The 22,500-nt window shown below is 41.9% G+C and overlaps 1 protein-coding gene across 1 annotated transcript in view; it reads left to right on the top strand.

Moving 5' to 3' along the window:
- The first annotated feature begins 1,742 nt into the window (after positions 1–1,742).
- Positions 1,743–22,500, top strand: part of TMEM242 (transmembrane protein 242) — a 29,704-nt gene continuing 8,946 nt past the window's right edge. Inside the window, exons 1-3 of the mRNA XM_003271742.4 lie at positions 1,743–2,504; positions 3,110–3,210; positions 7,040–7,177. Coding sequence (XP_003271790.1) covers positions 2,417–2,504; positions 3,110–3,210; positions 7,040–7,177 — 327 coding nt within the window. The 5' untranslated portion in view covers positions 1,743–2,416. The remainder of the gene's footprint in view (positions 2,505–3,109; positions 3,211–7,039; positions 7,178–22,500) is intronic.

The raw sequence follows: 22,500 nt of genomic DNA, 5'->3' as shown, positions 1-22,500 counted from the left end.
CCTCCCAAAGCACTAGGATTACAGGTTTGAGCCACTGTGCCCAGCTTAATCCTTAAAATAAAATGTTTCTGTCCTCTTCTAAGGGGACAGCAAAGAAGAGAGTGGAGGAGTCTGCACTTTTTCTCCCTAAGCAGTCTTGGGAAAACAGATTTCCTAGTGTTAAAGTGTATGATGTGGATTTTAAGAGGTGTAATCCATAAGAGGAGGCACACAGAAGACGTTCTCAAAGTGGAACCAGTGGCAACAGCATCACCTGGGAAATTAGACATACATGTTCTCAGCCCCCACTGAGTCACAGACTCTGGGAATGGGGCCCAGCAAGCTGAGTGCAATAAGCCTTCCAGGTGATTCCAATATTCAAGTTCACACTTGAGGACGACTGGCACAGTGGATAAGGAAGGACCTGCTTTTAAGCCCTGTCTCTGCCACTTAACAGCTGTGTGAGCTTGAGCAAGTTAGTCTTTCTGAGTTTATGGAGAGGAATAAATGAGATAATGTACTTGAAGCACTTAGTGCAATGTCAGATATATAGAAAGCACTCAATACATGTTAGCAGCTATGGTTACTGTTATGTATGAGGGGAAGGAAAAAGGATAGGTCCTTCAACAAATTAGCACAGCATTTACCAGCTTAAAAGCCCTTTCAGATACTGACGTGATTCCAGGAAATCCAAAGGTCACATACATTCTGTGTGATCTCATCCACACAAAAATTTGAACAGAGCAGTAGTTTTTTATCATCAGAAACCCCACGGAGCTTTGACATTCTGCCCTGCCACCCGCGGGCCTTCAGAGACCTAATCTCCCGTGGTAGACCTTGGTAATCCATCATTTTTAAAAATCCCCATAGGCAATGCTGCAAAACAGCTACTGGAATCAAAGGTGGTAATAGTTAGGGCTAACATGTATTGAATATTTATATGTGCCAGGCACTGTGCTAACTTCTTTATAGATGTCGCTTCATTTAATTCTCACAGCAATCCTATGAGTTAGGTACTATCAGATTTTTTTTTTTTTTTTGGCGGGGGGTATGGAGTGGATGGCAGAGTTTCGCTCTTGTCACCCAGGCTGGAGTGCCATGGCTCGATCTCGGCTCACTGCAAACTCTTCCTCCCAGGTTCAAGCCATTCTCCTGCCTCAGCCTCCCGAGTAGCTGGGATTACAGTCCCGCATCATTAGACTCCGCTAATTTTTGTATTTTTAGTAGAAACGGGGTTTCACCATGTTGGCCAGGCTGATCTCGAACTTCTGATCTCCGCCTGCCTCAGCCTCCCAAAGTGCTGGGACTACAGGCGTGAACCACCGCGCCTGGCCTACTATCAGTTTTTAAATTTTACAGGTGAGGAAACTGAGCTATAGAGGGGCTAAGTTACCCCAAGTTCACACATCTGAGAAGCGGTTTAGGACCCGAGCCCAGGTTTGAGCTATTAACTGCACTTCACTGCATTCATTTACTCATTCATCCAACATGCATTTGTTGTTGGTAACCAGGTAAGACCTGAAAGCTGGGGGATTTAAACTGAACATAGAGTCCCATCTCCATCCTCAGGAAGCTCATGCCCTCCAGTGATGGGGGGCAGGACAAATAGCAGAGAGACCGCCTTATTTTACAAGATGTCATTGTTCTCTGAGAGGCTGAAAAGATTTTCTACCACTAGCTTCCTCCTCTCCATGGCCATTTACAGAATGGGCAAACCAGCCTCCCAGCGGAAGACCAAGCTTGCTAGCGGTCAACGTTCCCGGTAGCTCTGCAAGCCCTTCCAGCGGGCGTCGCTCTCCTCTCGGGGGTGGTACCTTCATTCGGTCCTCCTGTGAGTGTTCCACTTCCCGATGGAGGCCGAGCACTCACACCGCGGCGAGGGTACGCGTCACCGCAGAGCCGGGCGGCTGGCTTTCCTCCAGGGACAAAGCCTGTCACTTACACTTTCCTCAACACTGTTAGGAAGTTACCTAGAAAAGTACAGACAGAAGACTGAGGCCTGCGTTTTAGAATCGTGGAGTGTTAGCGCTGGCCAAATCGTTGGACACAATGTAAGCTTGATTAGGAAAATGAGCTCCAGGGTCTCACAGGCGGGGCCTGGCATCTTGGCGCAATCTGCGACCCTCACTGCCTCCTACAGTCGGGGCTGAGCGTTCCTTCAAACAGCCAAAGTAATCACTTAAGTCCAGCAATGATCTCCTTGGAGAAATCAAGAGATCCTCCCTAAGAGACGGCCTTGGAGGGCATCGCCCCCGGGGCTGGGCACAGCACGTCTTCCCGGCCCCGGCGCGGGAGGAGGGTTTGGGGACAGCGGCCGCACTCCGGACCCTTCTTCAGATTGCACAGGAGGCGGCGGCAGCGGAACCTTTCTACTCCGCCTCGTTCTCGCTTCCACCCGGGCCCAGTTGGGCACGGACGCACTAGAGGCGACCTAAACATGGAGACAGCAGGCGCTGGAACTGGGCAGCCGGCCTCTGGGCTGGAGGCTCCGAGGTCCACGGATGACCGGCTTTTCCTGGTTAAAGGTAAGATGTGTTGTGGTGAGGTGCGGGCGTCGGGGCGAGCTAACCCCGGACCCTGGCTTGCCCTGGAGCGGGCATTCCCACACACATCCCGCTCTGAGAGCCCTTAGCTTGGGCTTGCCCCTGAGTTTAGCCCGCGGAGTCTGGCGGCCCAGGGAGGGTAGGTCGCTTACTGGGTGGAGTCTCCCCTTGGGCGGGGCGGGGGGCAGATCCCGCGAGCTATTCTCCTGGGCGTGCCATATTTCCCCGTCACCCATGCAATTGTTCTAGAGCCTTGCCTTTCCTGATTGCCATCGTCTCTTCTCCTCACCGTGAGAAACTTCACGCTGTGGTCCCAGGGGAGAGGGGAAGGGAAGCTGAGCCTTTTCTCTGCGCTCGGGAATAATAACTCGGAATGACCCAAGGAACCAGAGGTTGTGCGGTCACGCGTGTTTCTCAGCCGCTGTCATTTACTGTTAGCAAGAGCTGCTTAGCCATGGTTTCTTGAATTTCAAAAGTGATTTTGATTGTAACTCGAATAGTATCTTAAACTTACTTTTGTACATCTTTTTGACCTCTTTTTATTTAATTTTTTAAATATCCCCCCTCCTCCCCGAAACTCTTGGCAGGTGGAATTTTCCTTGGTACTGTTGCTGCAGCGGGAATGCTAGCTGGATTTATTACAACATTATCATTGGCTAAAAAGAAAAGCCCTGAATGGTTCAATAAGGTTGGTGACACTGAAATCCATTCATAACATTTTTATTGTTATTGTTTACAATATATGGCAGCTTTTGCGTAGAAAAAATAAAGAAAATATTGATGGCCTTTCACATTGCTTTAAGATGTGAATTTATATACGCTCATGGATTCTAGAAATGTACAAATTAACCAACGGTCTTTATTTTCATTTAGAAAGATGTACTTATGTGCTTTCTTAAATTTTAGCAGAACAAGACTTTGAAAGCTTATCTGGTACATTTCCTATTCACAACATGACTTTAAATCTAAATTTGGGCCAGGCATCCTGGCTCATGCCTGTAATCCCAGCACTTTGGGAAGCCGAGAGGGGCAGATCACCTGAGGTCGGAAGTTTGAGACCAGCTGGCCAACATGGCTAAAACCCATCTCTACTAAAAATACAAAAATTTGCCAGGTAGCTGGGTGTGGTGTGGCACTCCTGTAGTCCTAGCTACTTGGGAGGCTGAGGCAGGAGAATCACTTGAACCCAGGAGGCTGAGGTTGTAGTGAGCCCAGATCACACCACCGCACTTCAACCTGGGTGACAGAGTGAGACTCTGTCTCAAAAATAAATAAATAAATATTCACAAAAATAACTGTGTAATTACAATTTGATGTGTGCTATGGAGGAAAAGTGTTATGTAAAACATCATAAAAAGTCAAGTTTCCTTTCCACTTACATTTATCTTTAATAATCATACTTAAGCCTATTGATACCATAATGGCAAGAGACCATGTTTAAAGTGTGCTTGGATCCCCTCTGAATACTCTAAGCTTATATGAAGCTTCCTAAATCACTGCTATGGGCCTTGTGGGTCATTTTCTCTCTATGATACAGAATGTTTTCAGAGCAGAAATATATTTTGTGGTGGAAATCAGAGTAGTGCCTTAACAGTAGAGTTTTGGTTGATTTCTAAGCCTAAGTTATGTTAATCCTTGGCTCACTGATCTTTTTAATAATCTGATGAAAACTAGGGATTCTCTGGGGCTGGGGGGAGCATGTACACATATTCACAACTTTCCATCCTATTTCGTTGTTCTGAGATTTGATCATCACAGATGCCCTTCAGGGTCTAACAGTGGTTTTCAAATTGCGGTCCACAGAACCCTGCTGATCCTTGATCCTTGGGTCCATGAAGTCAGAACTATTTTCATAATGATACTAAGATGCTTGTACTAATGGTACAGAGGCAATGGAGAGTAAAACTGCTGATACCTTGGTCTAACTAATGCAGTAGCACCAAACTGTGCTGAAAGTCGTTGTGTCCTTCATTACAAAGTACCTGTATTTTTTAAAGCCAGCATTACTTAACAATGTCCTTGTTGAAGAAATAAAATAGTTAATTTTATTAAATCATGACCCTTGAATAAACCTCATTTTAATATTCTGTGTAAAGAAATGAGAAATACAAGGCCGGGCGCGATGGCTCACGCTTGTAATCCCAGCACTTTGGGAGGCCGAGGCGGGCAGATCACGAGGTCAGGAGACTGAGACCATCCTTGCTAACACGATGAAACCCCGTGTCTACTAAAAATACAAAAGAATTAAGTGGGCTGGTGGTGGGCGCCTATAGTCCCAGCTACTCGGGAGGCTGAGGCAGGAGAATGGCGTGAACCCGGGAGGCGGAGCTTGCAGTAAGCCGAGATTGCGCCACTGCACTCCAGCCTGGGTGACAGAGCGAGACTCCGTCTCAAAAAAAAAAAAAAAAAAAGAAGTGGGAAATACATAAAGCACATCTATTTTATACTGAAGTAGGATTTTTTCTCTAGAAAAGCAGTTGAATTGCAAGCTGAACTAGCCACTTTTTTCCTATAGAGTATCATTTTTACTTGAAAGAATAACTGACAACTATGGTTATTCGGAAGTGGATATTTGGCAGACGTCTTAATAATGAATAAAATGAGCTTGTCTTTTCCAGCAAACAATTGTCAATATTTATTGCCACTGATAAAATTCAAGCTTTCAAGTGAAAATTAGATTTTAGAAAACTTTTATCCCAGCACTTTGGGAGGCTGAGGCAGGCGGATCACTTTAGGCCAGGAGTTTGAGACCAGCCTGGGCAACACGGTGAAACCCCGTCTCTACTAAAAATACAAAAATTAGCTGGGCATGGTGGCATGCACCCGTAATCCCAGCTACTTGGGAGGCTGAGGCACAAGAATTGCTTGAACCTGGGAGGTGGAGGTTGCAGTGAGCTGAGATCATGCCACTACACTCCAGCCTGGGTGACAGAGCGAGACTCCGTCTCAAAAAATAAAAATAAATAAAAGACTAACAAAAATGTAAAACATTGTTTCTCTTTTGCACAGTTTTGTTTTGGAAAAGTAATTTTTCATAAAAAATAGGCTTATATTAATCTAGAATGATCTACTATTTTTAAATGACTAATATAATTTAAGAATTTCTTAATTTTAATTTCTAATACATTAAATATTGATAAATACAACCCACCTAATTGAAAGTCTTTAGGGCCCAAGTGTAAAGGGATCCTGAGACCAGGAAGTTTGAGAATCCCTGTTTTAGATGGTTCTCTCTCCCTCTGGGAGAACACTGGAATTGGAGTATGACCACTTATCCAGACTCTGTTTCAGAGGTAAAATCGTTGTAGAAGAACTCAGAGATTTTGGAGCACACAGTTAATGCGTTTATACTGAGCAAGCACCAGTCTAAGAATTTCACTTAGTCAGTGCATTTCACAGTTGTCACCTGGAGGTCTTTTCTAACATTGATAATATCTAATATTTGAGTGCTTAGCATGTGCTGGCTGCTCTTCTGGGGGCTTGCCTCATTGAACTCCCCTCATGCCCTATGCAGCACCATTGCATGTGGTCCCCATTAAAGGGCATGAAACTGAGGCACAGATGAATTAAGCAACTTGCCCAACGTGGTACTCTTCCCATCTTGGGATACTTCTAGGGAAGAAATGATACAATTTTTAGTAATCTTGCTATTTAAATAGACTTCTATCCGTTAGCCTGGGAATCTAGGTATTAAAACAGATTTAAATTGCAACCCCAGAAGACTTTAAAATGATAAACTTTTCAGTTGGGGACTGCCTACACTGCTTTTATTTTGGAATGATAGTTATCCTTTTAATGTCCTGTTCTCATTGTCTTAGCTGTGTGTCATGCAAAAGAACTGGGAGTTGAAAAGCAATAATAGATGCTGAATGGACATTCATTTTTCTTTGTAATTCCCTGAATAAACAGAAAGAGGAAGGTGCAAGCTAAAAGTGGCGAAGTAATCTACTCTTGAGCCTCTTTGGTCAATTTATTAAAATAGATCAACATTTTTGTTAACTAGTATGTCTTGCATTTGTACATCAGTCTCATAATCGGTAGACTAAATGATGTGCTATGAGAGAAAATAATGTGTATTATATGTCTATTTGGTTAAAATAACTGAAGAAAATACATAATGTTTACACACATGCAAAGTTTACTTATCTGAAATATCTGGTGTCCCTGCTCATGTTAATATTATGGCAGGAAAAACATTCATAAAATAACTGAGTTATTTTAATACCACTTTAATGTCATTCTGTGAAAATGCCAATGAATGGGGGATAGAGAAATCTTGACAAAATGGTCTAGGATTTTTGTGGAAGAATTAACAGGCAAGGTGCCTTGCGTACTCAAATATTTGTGAGTCAGAGAAGGCATGCAATTATTAAGTAGCAAAGCCAGAATTAGACCTTGGGTTGATCTAGCTTCCTAATACCGTGTCGCTTGCACAGAGAGAAATTTGCAAACACCCCCAGAATGCTTATTCTTTCTGCACTGATTGTTTTTAGCTCAACTTTTCTGTCTCATTTCAGGGAAGTATGGCCACGGCTGCATTACCAGAAAGCGGGTCTTCCCTTGCCTTGCGAGCTCTGGGCTGGGGCTCACTCTATGCATGGTGTGGGGTTGGTGTGATTAGCTTCGCAGTCTGGAAAGCTTTAGGAGTTCACAGTGTAAGTAACTACAGTCTTGTCCCTGGTATCTAGATGTTTATTCTGCTTACTGTGTTCTAAATTTTTCTGGTTTTCAAATTTATTTGCGTGTAGTTTGGTCACTGTCTGGGGAGGTGATGACAGAGTACGTGACTAAATTCTTACTAATAACTAGACAACTTCTTATTACTAATAAATACAATTTTTGAAGGTGGTAAAACTTCAAATATAAATAAGTAATGACTAATTTATAGCTAATGTTCTATATAAATTGACATTAGGGCGGGTGCAGTGGGTTATGCCTGTAACCCCAGCACCTTGAGAGCCTGCGGCAGGCAAATCACTTGAGCTCTGAAGTCTAAGACCAGCCTGGGCAACGTAAAGAAGCCCTGTCTCTACAAAAAAAATTAGCTGGGTGTGGTGGCATGCGCCTATAGTCCCAGCTACTCGGAAGGCTGAGGGAGGAGGAGCACCTGAGCCTCACAGGCTGAGGCTGCAGTGAGCCAAGATCATTGCACTTCAGCCTTGGCAGTGGAGTGAGACCCTGTCTCGAAAACAAAATAGAATAAATAAATAAATTGACATTAGCTATTTGTTCAATAAAATTATTAATTTGGAACAACTTTCTATTGCTGTTTGACATATATATATAATATTTGTAAAAGAGTTAAAGCATTTTAAAATTAATTATTTAAATTATTAATGTGTTATTTACACATTTTTGGAAAAAATCCTAAAATCTTGTGTGTGTGTGTGTGTGTGTGCTTATGTTTGTGTATATATGTAAAATTTATACTTCAAGCTGCAGAGCATTACATTAAGAATGACTGTCTCCTTTTTTTAAACAACTGGTTGGAAGTTCTGTGGACCGGACCCTTCATGACTGGTGAAAATTGGCAGTAGTTTGAGATAGGTGGCAGCGGTAAAGTTGAAAACAGATTGTCGATATATTTCGAAGGTCAAGTCAGCAAAGATTTGTTGTTGATTGGATGTGGGGTGTGAGAAAGAGTCAAGTTGGATGTCATCAAGACCTTTGGCCTGAGCAACGGAAGGATGGGTGGGGAGCAGCGTGAGAAAAGGAGGCATTGGGAGATAATGTCAGGAGCTCAATCTGTGACTTGTGAGGTTGACACATCTGTTTGATAGTGAGATGGAGAGCAAGTAAGCAGTTAGATATAGAAGTTGAGAGTTAGGGGAGAAGTACAAGGTGAAGATTTGAATTTGAGACTCATCAGTATATGGCTAGCATTTAAAGCTGTGAGACTAGATTAACTCACCAAGGCAGTGAAGGTTGAAAGAAAAGAGAAGAGGTCTGAGGAAGGAACTCCTGGGGACTCCTAATGTTAAGAGGTTGGGGAATGAGGGGAAAGTACCCTAATGAAGAGGGAAATCTCCTTGGCCTGGTGACTTAGACACCAGGTGAAGAAAACACTTCAAGGAGAAGTGACTGACTGTGTTGTATGCTGGTGATAAGTTACGTAAGATGAGGACTGATAATTCACCGGGTTTGGCAGTGTAGCAGCCATTGGTGAAATGGTGGAGTAAAGCCTGAGTGATTCAAAAGAGAATAGAGGAGAATCAGAGGCAGTGTATCTAGGTGAGTCTTGAGTTTTGCCACAAAGTGAAGGAAGGAAATGGGGTCATAGCTGGAAAAAAGAATGGGATCAAGAGATAAGTTTTTTTTTTTTTTTTTTTATTATACTTTAGGGTTTTAGGGTACATGTGCACAATGTGCAGGTTTGTTACATATGTATCCATGTGCCATGTTGATTTCCTGCACCCATTAACTCGTCATTTAGCATTAGGTGTATCTCCTAATGCTGTCCCTCCCCCTTCCCCCCACCCCACAACAGTCCCCGGAGTGTGATGTTCCCCTTCCTGTGTCCATGAGTTCTCATTGTTCAATTCCCACCTATGAGTGAGAACATGCGGTGTTTGGTTTTTTGTCCTTGCGATAGTTTACTGAGAATGATGTTTTCCAGTTTCATCCATGTCCCTACAAAGGACACGAACTCATCATTTTTTATGGCTGCATAGTATTCCATGGTGTATATGTGCCATATTTTCTTAATCCAGTCTATCGTTGTTGGACATTTGGGTTGGTTCCAACTCTTTGCTATTGTGAATAGTGCCGCAATAAACATACGTGTGCATGTGTCTTTATAGCAGCATGATTTATAGTCCTTTGGGTATATACCCAGTAATGGGATGGCTGGGTCAAATGGTATTTCTAGTTCGAGATCCCTGAGGAATCGCCACACTGACTTCCACAATGGTTGAACTAGTTTACAGTCCCACCAACAGTGTAAAAGTGTTCCCTCAGAAATGATGCCGCATAGCTACAACTATCTGATCTTTGACAAACCTGACAAAAACAAGAAATGGGGAAAGGATTCCCTATTTAATAAATGGTGCTGGGAAAACTGGCTAGCCATATGTAGAAAGCTGAAACTGGATCCCTTCCTTACACCTTATACAAAAATTAATTCAAGATGGATTAAAGACTTATATGTTAGACCTAAAACCATTAAAATCCTACAAGAAAACCTAGGCAATACCATTCAGGACATAGGCGTGGGCAAGGACTTCATGTCTAAAACACCAAAAGCAATGGCAACAAAAGCCAAAATCGACAAATGGGATCTCATTAAACTAAAGAGCTTCTGCACAGCAAAAGAAACTATCATCAGAATGAACAGGCAACCTACAGAATGGGAGAAAATTTTTGCAACCTACTCATCTGACAAAGGGCTAATATCCAGAATCTATAACGAACTCAAACAAATTTACAAGAAAAAAACAAACAACCCCATCAAAAAGTGGGCAGAGGACATGAACAGACACTTCTCAAAAGAAGACATTTATGCAGCCAGAAAACACATGAAGAAATGCTCATCATCACTGGCCATCAGAGAAATGCAAATCAAAACCACAGTGAGATACCATCTCACACCAGTTAGAATGGCCATCATTAAAAAATCAGGAAACAACAGGTGCTGGAGAGGATGTGGAGAAAAAGAGATAAGTTTTTACTTGTTGTATTTTACATTGGGAGAATTAACAGCATGTATATGCTGATGGGAATGATTCAGCAGGGAGGAAGAAACTGGGGCAAGTTGGCAGGGTTGCAGGAACAACCTCATAGACATTACTGAGCTTTTCATATTTAGTTTAATCGTAAACAAACATCAACATTACTGTGCTTTCCACTCAGAATACACTGATAGACGGATGATGGTACTTTTCTCCTAGTCTAACCTTTGTTTTTAAAATTTATTTTTATTTTTGACTTTTTGGAGACAAGGTCTTCCTCTGTCACCCAGGATGGAGTGCAGTGGTGTGACCTCAGCTCACTGCAGCCTCCTGGGCTCAAGCAACCTTCCCACCTCAGCCTCCTGAGTAGCTGGGACCACAGGTGCATGCCACAATGCCTGGCTCATTTTTTTTATTTTTTTGTGGAGATGAGGTCTCACTATGTTGCCCAGGCTGGTTGCGAACTCCTGGACTCAAGCGATCTTCTGCCTCAACCTCCCGAAGTGCTGGGATTAAAGGTGTGAGGCACTGCACCCGGCCCTCACCTTGATTTTTGAGCTAACTTTGCTGGCTAGTCATTGTTTATAATGCTAAATTAGAGATTGCATGAAAAGACAGAAAACCTGTGACTGAAGATTTTTCATGATTTTTGCTGTTAACCTCAATTTTGCTTTTGACCAATATAAAATCTCTTCTTCCATTTTAGGCATTCTACAGACATTTTAGACATAGCGGATTATTTAATCTTCATAATAACTATCTAGCAGATCTATCCCCCATTTTATAAATGAGGAAATTGGGGCTCAAAGAGGTTAAATCACTTGCCCAAGATGACATAGCTTGTGATTGGCAGTGTCAAGATTTAAACCCAGGTCTGAATCTTCAGATTATTAAGTAGTACTTAGTAATAAAGTTATTAAGCTTCTAGTTTCTATAAAAATGACAATCTGCTAGCACTTTACATGAACTGTGTGGAACTGATATGTGATGTTTGTTAGTAATGTGGGTCACAAACTTAGTAAAATTTTAAGGTATTTGAAAATACGAATAGTCTCACTTAGAAGAGTCAATCCCAGTTTTCATAAACCAACAAAATTAGGTTATCTAAATTATACACTTGATAATTCAGTGTTTGTGGGCTAGAATAATCCAACTGTGCTAGAATAATCCAATTTTTTATTCATAATTATTATGGAATTTCATTTCACACAGAACACATACATTAAATATAAACATACATTTGTATTTCACACAGTGGTATATCATTTAATCAGAGGTTCCAAAGAAGGAGAGGTATTGGAAGCTATCTTATTACCAAACAAAGCAGATATGTTTGCCCAACACTGAAGATGGGTAGAATATGAACTTCTTTGTTTTTTGGCATTGATACAAGGATTCCTGCCTAAATAAGATATTTTGGGGAGAAAAAATATTTTCTGGTTGGCACTGCTGAATATAAGAATATGTGGAATCCTTTTATATTGCATCTTTATGTCATCCAGTGATAACTAGGAAATATCTACTCAGCGTCTGCTGGGTACCTGAGATTGGGTTAGGTGCTGGGACCACAAAGAAAGACAGAGTTCCTGACATCTTTACGTCTAACTAAAAAGAGAGACTGCATATGCACTCTCTCTCTACATATAGATCATTAGGCATATCAATTTGATCTCCATGTCTGAGAAGGCCCACAGAAAAATGAACCCACTGATACCTTTTCAAGGACACATCTTTTAAGGTGGTAGTGTTTACTAATTTGCTGGTTTGTTCATTCTGAAGTCATTTGCGGGCCTCTCCTGAGCCATGCACTGTGCTAAGACAGGGCTACCCTGTAAAGTGGTAAACCTTACCTGTTGACTTTCTAAGCAAATTCTTATGGTATGATCCTGCTCTGAGGCTTGCAGACAGCAGTGTGGTATATTCACCTCAGCATTTAGAGAGTTTTGATAATTATGAGGTTACCCTGAGTCCAGTAAGAACTTCTGTCACTGTGTACTGTCTCATCTTTGTATGACCAAAAAAACAGTCTCAGTCAGAAAATGTTGAACAGAAATGGTCCAAGTCTATGCACTCAATAAATAACTGAGATGATCATTCTAGATAAATCAAAATCAACTCCAGTGTTGTAAGTAGCTAGCTTGAATTGTATTAAATCTCTGATAGAAACCCAGTTCCAAGACAAAAGGGTGCCATCTAATGGCTAACCTAGAGCAGCTTGATGAAAGTGCTTGTAGTTCCTATTTTAATTCACAGCTACATCTGCTGGCCTAAAAGGGAACATGTTTAAAATGCTTAAAGTGAAACTTCAGTTTCTTTAAAGTGTGTATTTTACACAGTGGTATAAGCTAAAGAAGGAGAGGTAGGAGAAGATGTTTTGTTAGACCAAGGCAGGTCAGTTTGCCCAGCATTGACAGTGGGGAGAAATCAGTGCCAGTTCAGTATCTACCCTGCTCCCCTGCCCAGCCTGGCCAGCAAGCACGGCTTGACTGTTCAGTTTGTGTTCATCGATTACTTTCAAATATGGTATTTTATTGTTTGATTATAATTAAGATAGTACTAATTTTATCACAATAACTTAATTGTGGAAAAAAAGATGAACATTTCCTTTGGGTTTGTAGTCTCCTAAATCAGCTGTGTACATGATCATGGGAATGCACGCTGGGACACTATGAGGCCAGGTGAGTGCATACTGGGACAGTATGATGAGGCCAGGTGAGTGCATGCTGGGGCAGTATGATGAGGCCAGGTGAGTGCACACTGGGGCAGTATGATAAGGCCAGGTGAGTGCACGCTGGGGCAGTATGATGAGGCCGGGTGAGTGCACTCTGGGACGCTATGATTCAGTTGTTTTATCAGGACAGATAGTTTAAGTTTGGAGAATAGTTGAGGTAAATGCTCTAAGGAACTCTTGTACTAAGTGGTAATTTCCTAACAAAGAAGAAAAAGAAACCTTGCTGTTTACATAGTTATTTACATGTAACTCAAGAGCAGTGACTTTTAAACTTTTTTACCTTTTATTATTTATAGTAGGTGTTGATACTTGAAGGATTCTGAAGAGGTTTAGGTTATTTATAGCTAGACTACCTTGACTTTTTTCCTCCCCTTAGAAGGAGAAACATTAAATATCTAAATAATTCCTAGTTGGTATGATTAGAACTTTATCAAGGGAGTATGCGCTATGTCTGTGGACCTGTGCTCTATGTTTGTGGGGAGGTGGTTATCTCAAAGGACTAGCAGAATTACCATTGCTAACCTTTACTGGGGCTTCTAGAGAATGCATTCATGATACCTAGTATAGTAGGAATTTACAGATAATTTATAGCTGTTGTCCTCACAGGAGCTGAAACCTCAATTGTAATAAAAATCATCAGTGAAAATGTTCTTAGTTATTGTGAAATACTTTAAATTGTCCAGTTATTTAAATTTTAAAATTAATGTATAAATGAAGGGAGTTTTTGATTTGTTTTTTACCCCTTTACCATGGGATAAGAAGTATTTGTTAGCTGGGCGGTGGCTTATGCCTGCAATCTCAGTACTTTGGGAGGCTGAGGCAGGAGGATTGCTTGAGTCTAGGAGTTTGAGACCAACCTAGGCAACATAGCGAGACCGTGTTTTTACAAAAAAATTTAAAAAATTAGCCGGGCATGGTGGCACGTGCCCGTAGTCCCAGCTACACAGGAGGCTGAGGTGTGGGAGGAGCACTTGAACCTGACTGGGAGGTTGAGAGTGTAGCAAGCCAAGATCACACCACTGCACTCCAGCCTGGGTGACAGAGACCCCGTTGAAAAACAAACAAAAACAGTATTTATCTTCATGTATATATTGAGGACCTTTTTATTCAAAAAAGAAAAAAAAGACAGCCTTGGGTATTTTTTGTAAAAATATGTACTCATTAAAAAAAAATCAATGTGGAAAAGTACAAAAAAGCAAAAATCACCAGAAATCCTACTAAGTTGTAATCATAATTACAGTAGAAGCATCTTTTTGGACCATCTTGTGTAGGCATATTCATAGAATTGTATAGAAATGCTGTTTTACTGCCTGCTACTCTGGAATCTTTTTTCACTAAACAGTCACAGGAACATCTTTGCACAGCAGAGTATATAAATCTCCATCACTTTTAATCACTATATGGAACCCTATTGTATATTATAATCTATTTAATCAATCTTCTGCCAATGGCATTTAGATTGTAATTTTTCACTATTAAATACCATAGGAAACCTGTAGGCATACATCTCATTGCACAAAAGATGTTATTGTTTGTTGAGTCAAAGTGCATTTTTTAAATGTTTTTGATGTTTGTTGCTAACCAGCCCTCCAGAAAAGTTTATACAAAATGCATAAAAGTTTCCTGGCATCCTTGCCCTGTGTGGCTTCTATTACTCTGAAATTTTTGCCAATCTGATTGATAGAAAAAAATCCACCCCCACCCCCAACTCTCTTCCTGTATCTCTGCTGAGTCCCTGCTGCTAGAAAGGCTTTTATGGAAGTGATTTGTGATTGGAGTCTTGCACAGCTTTCCAGGACCCGTCTTGCCTCCTCTTCTGCTGATAGATGTTGCTGCTTTTTCAAGAGCCCAGACCTCCTTTTCTTTAAAAAACAAAAAGTAAAACATGTAAATAAAACATATATTTTAAATATGTCTCTATAAATGGACATTATACTTTCCTTTTATAAGAGAGAATCTTTAAGGGAAGTAATATTGTATCTTTCCTCTAGGACAGTATTGGATGTACTCTAATAATATTTATTTTCTCCAGTTCTTTTTTGTAGCTGCTCCTAGGTATAATTTTTATGATAATATTTAGGCTCACTTCTTAGTAACCTTATGACCAACTGGAGGGCCTTAGCTAGTAATTACAATCAAATTCTTTTGGCTCCTTGCTAATTTAAGTTTTACTCGTAGTTTGGTGTTTCTCTTATCAGTACGTTTATTCCTGCATTATTTTTACCTATTCATCTCAAATGAAGCAGCATTGTAGAGTGACTGCTAGAACCCCATATGTAAATAGTAAAACTGTGAAAAAGCTTAGAAACGTTTAACTTTGATGATCTCTAAGGAGGGAAATAGACTTTAAGGGCTATGTACTTTCATTGGCTTAGATCAAACATTAAAAACGAACCTGAGTCTCCTGGCCAATTGTTTAATGGCAGCCACTTCTGAGGGATCTGCAGGGGAAGTCTGAGAAGCGGCTGAAACATTTCCCTCTGCCTCCTTGCCTCATCTAACTTCAGTGCTTCCAGAGATCTCTACCAGCTTCTGCCCCCAGGAAGCAAGCCTCAATTTCTTATTCTGATTACCATACGTCAGCGTATTCGGCCTCGTTTCCACTTCTTCATAGTGCTCACTAGAACTCCCAGAACAGTCATCACGATCCTGCAGAGGTAGTTCCATCTGTCACACTCTTGGGCCTTCAAACAGCTTGAGGACTGGGGAATATTTTCCCGGAATCGTTTTTAAATGAATTGGAAGTAGCACTGCACATCAGTGAATAAGTTCAAGTCAGAGGTGACAAGAACATCTCTATAACTCTTCTTCCCCATTCCATTGCAGCTCTAATAGGTTTAACATTGCAGTGGAGAGAGGCACTTGATGTATATGTGAACATGCAGTTTGGTGACAGAGAACCCGAATCACAGGGACTTGCTCAGTTTAAGATGGGAGATAATGACCAATGTACTTTTTAAAAAAGCCAAGCAGGGGAATCAGCTGTTTTGGCATATTTCCAAAATACCTCTTTCAAACCCACCCGTTTCCTTGTATAAGTAAAATAGGGCCCCAAGCATTTTATCAAGTGGGAATGTGCGACAAGGACTAGGACAGATCAGCTCTGCCATAAAAGCTTTTTTGTTCTGAGGCTTGACACAGATCAGGCTTCATCACCTCGATAATGTTCCCAGCCGTATCCCACAGGAGGAAGGCAGCCTTGATTTCACTTGGGTTTTCTTTTTCTTTGTCCTTAATTCTCTTAATTCTTAGACCGAGCCTAGAAAATTGGGCACACATGAGCAGATCTCTCTAAATAAAGCATTGTGGACTGGAGACCTGATAGCATTTGCTTCCCCCTTGAGCTCTGTTTTAAAAGTTACTTATGATTGATTAGTCACTTACAAATATCTAAAACTGTGGGACAGTATTACACTAATATATAGTTGATATGTACAGTTCGTAAGTATTCACTTACTAGTATATCAGAAAATGATGTTCTCTCAAATGGATTTTTCTACCTGAAATGTTTCTAACAATTTTAAGAAGAAATCATTTTCTAATGTGCTGTATATTTTTCCACTATGTAAATTATGCTGAACATAACTTATTTAACTTTTTCTTGGTGACTCAGATCTATCATTTATTGTTTGCTTCTTATACTGACAGATTCTAGGCTTTTATAGTTCTTCCTTTATTCTTTTTATGAGTTTTCTCGATTCCAGTTTGGCTGTTGTAACTTCCGACTGTCCCATTTACTTGTGAAATAGTGCTGCTTTATTTCACCTAGTTATGCTTAAGGTTCCTTTTCCGCCCCCCCGTTGTCTCTTCTCCTTCACAGGTTCCAGCCACTCTGATGCCTTCATGTACACCCTGAGCTCTAGGCTCATGGGCCCACTTGACTGGACACAGGTGCTTGGATGTCCTGCAGGCATCCCGTGTGTCCCTCAGTGAACTGTCATTTGACCCCAACTACAACCTACTCCTGAGTCATTCTCCCCGTGAATAGCAGCATCACCCACAAAGCTGCCCAGACAGAAAAGCCAGGTGGCCATTCCTGACCACACTCTTTCTCACCCCTGCATCTAATCAGTCACCACATCTTGCTTTTCCCCGACCCCCACAGCAACTATAGTTGATGGCACCTTCTTGCTCCAAGATGATTCAGACAGCTGTCTCTGTTCTCCCTGCCTCCCGCCTTGCCTCTCTGCAGCCCTTTCTCTGCCCTTCTGCCAGAGCACTCTGGCCTTCACCTTCTCTGGACTTACCACGCACACTGCCTTTCTTCCTGTTGCCAGAGATAAAAGGTCCATGCTGCTGCCAGAGGCCCACCCCTGCCTTTTGGGCATTAGATCCTGCCCCTCGTCATCTACAAGGGACCTTGCTCCCAACATTATCCTCAGCCTTAGCTGATTGTGACGTGTTCCTTCTCTGCCGTGGTGTGTACAGACATGCTCTAGTTTCTCCCACCTCTAGAAGTTCTCTCTAGATATTCCTTAGCCTCCTCCAGCCACCAGCCCAATTGTCTGCTCCCCTTTACACAAAAAGCTTCCCGAAAGAGTTGTCTGTGGTCACTGCCTCCACTTCCTCCCCTTCCTGCTCTCAGTCCAGCTCCTTGCCCCAGCGCTGCACTGGAACTGCTATTAAGGTTGCCAGTGGCCTCCTTGTTGCCAGATCTTACTTGCCCTCCCAGCAATGTTTGGCACAATGGAGCCCCCCCTCCCTCCTGAAACACTGTGGCTTCTGAGCTACCTTCGACCTCACTGGCCATTTTGCCTGTCTCTTGTGCCAGCCCCTCCCCTGGCCAGCCTCTCAACATCAGTGTCCAGTAGCTCCTACTTAAACTCTTCTGTCCTCCATCTGTCCTCAGCCCCTTGGCTCTTTCGTCCAGTCCCTGCCACTTTAAAACAAACAGTACCATCTGATGCCATCCAGATATGTAGCCCCAGCCCTGACCTTCAGATCGGCCTCTCAGCTTCGTATTGTGTGCCCTCACAAGTATGTCTCATAGGTGTGTCACATGACCCATGTCCCAACTAGAGCACTTGATTTCCTCACTTTATTCCCAACTTGCTCCTCCCTTGGTCTTCCCCATTTCGTAAATGCCACCATCATCCCATCCTTCCACTTCAAACCGAAAACCCCAGTGAGAATCCTCTTAGATTCTCTCATTTCCCTTGGTTCCCTTCATCTGATGCGCACAAGTCCTGCTTGTCAGCTCTGCCACTGAATACAGCCTGCCTCCTTCATCTCTCCACATCCATTCCTCTGTTGCCTAGTGTTTTAAGAGTTTCCTGTCCAGTTTCCCGGCCTCTTCCTTATTCCTTGTAGAATTTTTTCTCCACACAGCAGTCAGAGATATTTTAAAAATGTGAGTCAGATCATGCTACTTCCTTATTTAAAACCCCTCAGTGGCTTCCTGTTGAAGAAGGTTTACATGATGTAGCCCCACCAACCTCACTGACCTCGTCTTGAGCCACCACAATTGCCCACCTCATCTGTCCCCACTGCACTCCAGCCCTGCCAGCCTTCTTATTCCTTCAACACACAGGGCTGTTCCTGCCTAGGCCTTTATTCTAGCTTTGCCCAGGAAACTCCTTCCCAGGTCCTTGCATCGCTGGCTGTTTGCTGCTATCCAGGGTTTCAACTCAAATTTAATTTACCTCCTCAGAGCAGCTTCTCCAGATGTCTTCATTCCCACCACCCAGTTACTCTCTGAAATTATCCTATTTTCTTTTCTTTGTAACGCTTATTCCAAAACGAGATGATATTGACCATTGTCTTGTTTTATCAGTCTTCACAAAAAGAATGTAAATTCTGAGGGTAGAGACCTCCTTTATCTTGGTCATTGTTATATCCGCGCACCTGTAACAATGCCTAATGCATTGTAGGTGTTTAGTAAGTCTTTATTGAATGCAATCTGATCACATCACTTCTACCATTTCATTTCAGTGGCACACTCTCTCTCTCTTTTTTTTTTTTTTTTTTTTTTTTTGACAGAGTCTCACTCTGTCACCCAGACTGGAGTTCAGTGGCACAATCTTGGCTCACTGAAACCTCTGCCTCTTGGGTTCAAGCAATTTTCCTGCCTCAGCCTCCCAAGTAGCTGGACTACAGGCATGCACCACCATGCCCGACTGATTTTTGTATTTTTTGTAGAGACGGGGTTTCACCATGTTGACCAGGCTGGTCTGGAATGCCTGACCTCAAGTGATCCACCTGCCTCGGCCTCCTGAAGTGCTTGGATCACAGGTGTGAGTCACCGCGCCCAGGCTAATGAATTTTAATTTCTTTGCTTTCCATGTTTTATGCCACATTATAAGTTTTCCTTTTTAATGATTAACATAAGTGGCTCTTTTACATTGCATCAAAAATTATGTATAAGATGCTGCTTTCAAAGAACAAAAATGTGCTTGGGGTTATTTATTGGAAGAGCTTGCCAATTCATTTCATATTTAAATACCATAAACAGGAAGTTGATCCCAGCGTTGCTCTTTGAATTGACTTTTTGCCTTTATTCTATTCTTTGTGGCCCTCTGTTTGTCTTTCCTCCAGTTTTCCCAGTGTTGCTGACAAAGTAAAATATTTTCATGTGCTGGGATTTGCAGAGACCCCACCCCCACCCCCATGAGAATTACTGAGCAATAGCATTAGAGCCCACTAATTTATTTTAAAACTACAATTTGCATTCTATGATTTTTCAAATCACAAAAAAGACTTTCAAAATAATTGTGTTTATATAATGTTCCCCTTGCATGCTGGTGAGTTTATGGCCTATTTCAGATCAGCTTATAATAATTAACACTGCTTTCATTGTATCCCTTTCTCCCCCTTAAACCAAGGGTTCTGTGTGCTGATTATTTTTTTAAAGCTTTCCAAAGAACAGAACATTTTAAATAACTTTAAAGGATAAAAATAGTCTCTCTGCCACTGCATATTTGTTTTACTGCATTTCTAACACTGTAATAGATTTTTGGTTTTGTTTTGTTTTTTAATGTTTTAACTTGGTAAAAGTGGGTATTGGCTTTGAAAATAGTCACAAAATCTTTTAGCTTATCCAAAGCTTTACTTGAAATATATGCATCAACTTTCTGAAGATGCCCTAGTGGGTGCCACCTACCCATTTTACTTACCCTCACTTTCAGAACTCTCTCTAGGTCGGGTCTGTAGCCCCGCCTTTCTGTCTGTCTCACCTTTTAGCCCACTCCCCAGCCTTACTCACTCAGCTCTACAGTTCCTCATTCTTTTCTACTATATTTACCAAATCCCTATTCATGGGCCCAGCTCTGTTCTAGAGGACAGGGATATGCTGGTAAATGAAAGGTGATCCTTCTTGCAGTGGCACATTCATAAGTATTTTACATTTAATTGTGTGTGATAAATCCTCTAATGGAGAGAGGTACAAAATACAGTGGTGACATAGGCTTTTAGAAAGCCAGTTCTGCTTAAGGGATTGGCCAAGAAGATTGGTGAGAGAATGGAATATCAGAACTGGACTCCCAGAGAGGAAAAGGAGGATTTGAGAGCTGGGTGTGAGTCCAGGTGAAAGGAATAGTGACTTAGTGGCAGCCATTCTTGGCCCAGGGACTTGCTGGTTGTTTTCATTTCCTGCTTCCTCCCTCCTAAGTGGTACAACCGAAAGTACTGAGGTGTAATCCTGCCATTAGCTATAATACTGTACTGCGTTTTGAATAGATAATTTGAGTCAGGTTTTAAATTTAGAAGGAACAATGAGCCACCTAAGATAGGAAGTCACTAGGGAACTGTCTAGCTATACTTGGCTTTCCACATCTTTGAGTAGACCTAAATCTGCTCTGGAGATCACATACATCTCTTCGTCTTTGTTAGTGCTTTCCTTTTTTATCTCAAGACTTATTGTAAATAAAAAAGCTGCTTTGTTTGGTAGTTTTTATTTTGAACAGTTTTTTCCCCCCCTCAAGATTGATTTAGTTGTGGCTAAGGGGAAAAACTGAAGAGGCAGCTATTATAGAGATTGTATTTCTGAAGAGGTTCAAACTCAAGAAAGAAAATAACTATAGAAAGTAGCCATCCAGCGAAGAGTCTTTATGTCCTTGAATTTCATGTTCAAGAACACTTATCTTGGAAAATGACTTGACTGGTGAAAGGAATCATTATAGGTGGATGGTGGGAACAGGCACCAGGTTAAAACATTTCAAGTTATGACTGAGATAAAAGAAATGACAGCTATCAAAAATTGTTGCTTTTAAAGGATTCCTCTAAAACATTGGCCACCATTAAATAAAGATGACCCTTTTAAAACTGCAGTTTTTAATTTGACAAATGTTAACCAAAAATCTGACCACCAGTGCTAAGAGGATTCATGTACCTAGTGCCCTTACCATTTGGTTTGTGGCTCTGTCATCTGAACGGGGTATCTGATCCCTGCTGATAGGGAAAACACGACCAGGAGGTCACCCTAAAACAGGATGTCAGGAACTCAGCTGATGGCACACCTTTCCCACCCTCACCAACTCCTTTGCTTATTGTTCCTCTCCTCCTGGACTGCCTTTTTTCTTCTTTTGTTGAGACGGAGTCTCGCTTTATCGCCCAGGCTGGAGTGCAGTGTCATGAACTTGGCTCACTGCAACCTCCGCCTCCGGGGTTCAAGCAGTTCTCATGCCTCTGCCTCCCGAGTAGCTGGGACCATAGGCACACACCACCACGCCCAGCTAATTTTTGTTTTTAGTAGAAATGGGGTTTCACTGTGTTGGCCAGGCTGGTCTCGAACTTCTGACCTCAAGTGATCCACAAACCTCAGCCTCCAAAGTGCTGGGATTACAGGTGTGAGCCACTGCGTCCAGCCCTGGACTGCCTTTCAATGGCACAAATAAGAATAGCTTTTTGGCCAGGCACGTTGGCTTATGCCTGTAATCCCAACATTTTGGGAGGCCGAGATGGGCAGATCACCTGAGGTCAGGAGTTAGAGACCAGCCTGACCAATATGGTGAAACTCCGTCTCTACTAAAAATACAAAAATTAGCCAGATGTGGTGGCAGGTGCCTGTAATCCCAGCTACTCAGGAGGCTGAGACAGGAGAATGGCTTGAACCTGGGAGGCGGAAGTTGCAGTGAGCTGAGACCATGCCATTGCACCTGGGCAACAGAGCAAGACTCCATCTCAAAAAAAAAAAGTAATAGCTTTTCAAGTCCAAATATAAAGTATTCATTTTGTCAGCATTCAATATTCTAAAATGGAAATCTTTTTTTTGCTGATCATGAGGAGCTACATGTACCAAGGGGCCCCATTCCAGAAGAGCACACTGCTTTTAAATAAAACAAGAGGGAGAGCTTTTGAGGAACCATTACACGGTCAGAATGCTGTTCATAAGTGAGGAGAAAGTGCCATCATTTTTATCGGAGCTTTTGTAATTTACTGGGCTTATGAGGGTATGCATTTCATCAGATGTGAAGTTGACACCTCCTCAGAAATTTTAAGGGAATTTAGTTCTTAAGATTGCCCAGAGAAATGCTGAAGAAGTAAGCATACTGATGCCACGTTGTACTAGATCATTTATTTCACTACTTTGGTCAATAATCTGATTTATGCATTGGTTGAAATTTGCCATTTTAAGGACATTTAA

The sequence above is a fragment of the Nomascus leucogenys genome, chromosome 3, assembly GCF_006542625.1.
Source record: "Nomascus leucogenys isolate Asia chromosome 3, Asia_NLE_v1, whole genome shotgun sequence".
NCBI lineage: Eukaryota > Metazoa > Chordata > Mammalia > Primates > Hylobatidae > Nomascus > Nomascus leucogenys.
This window is presented reverse-complemented; position numbering and strand designations above follow the sequence as displayed.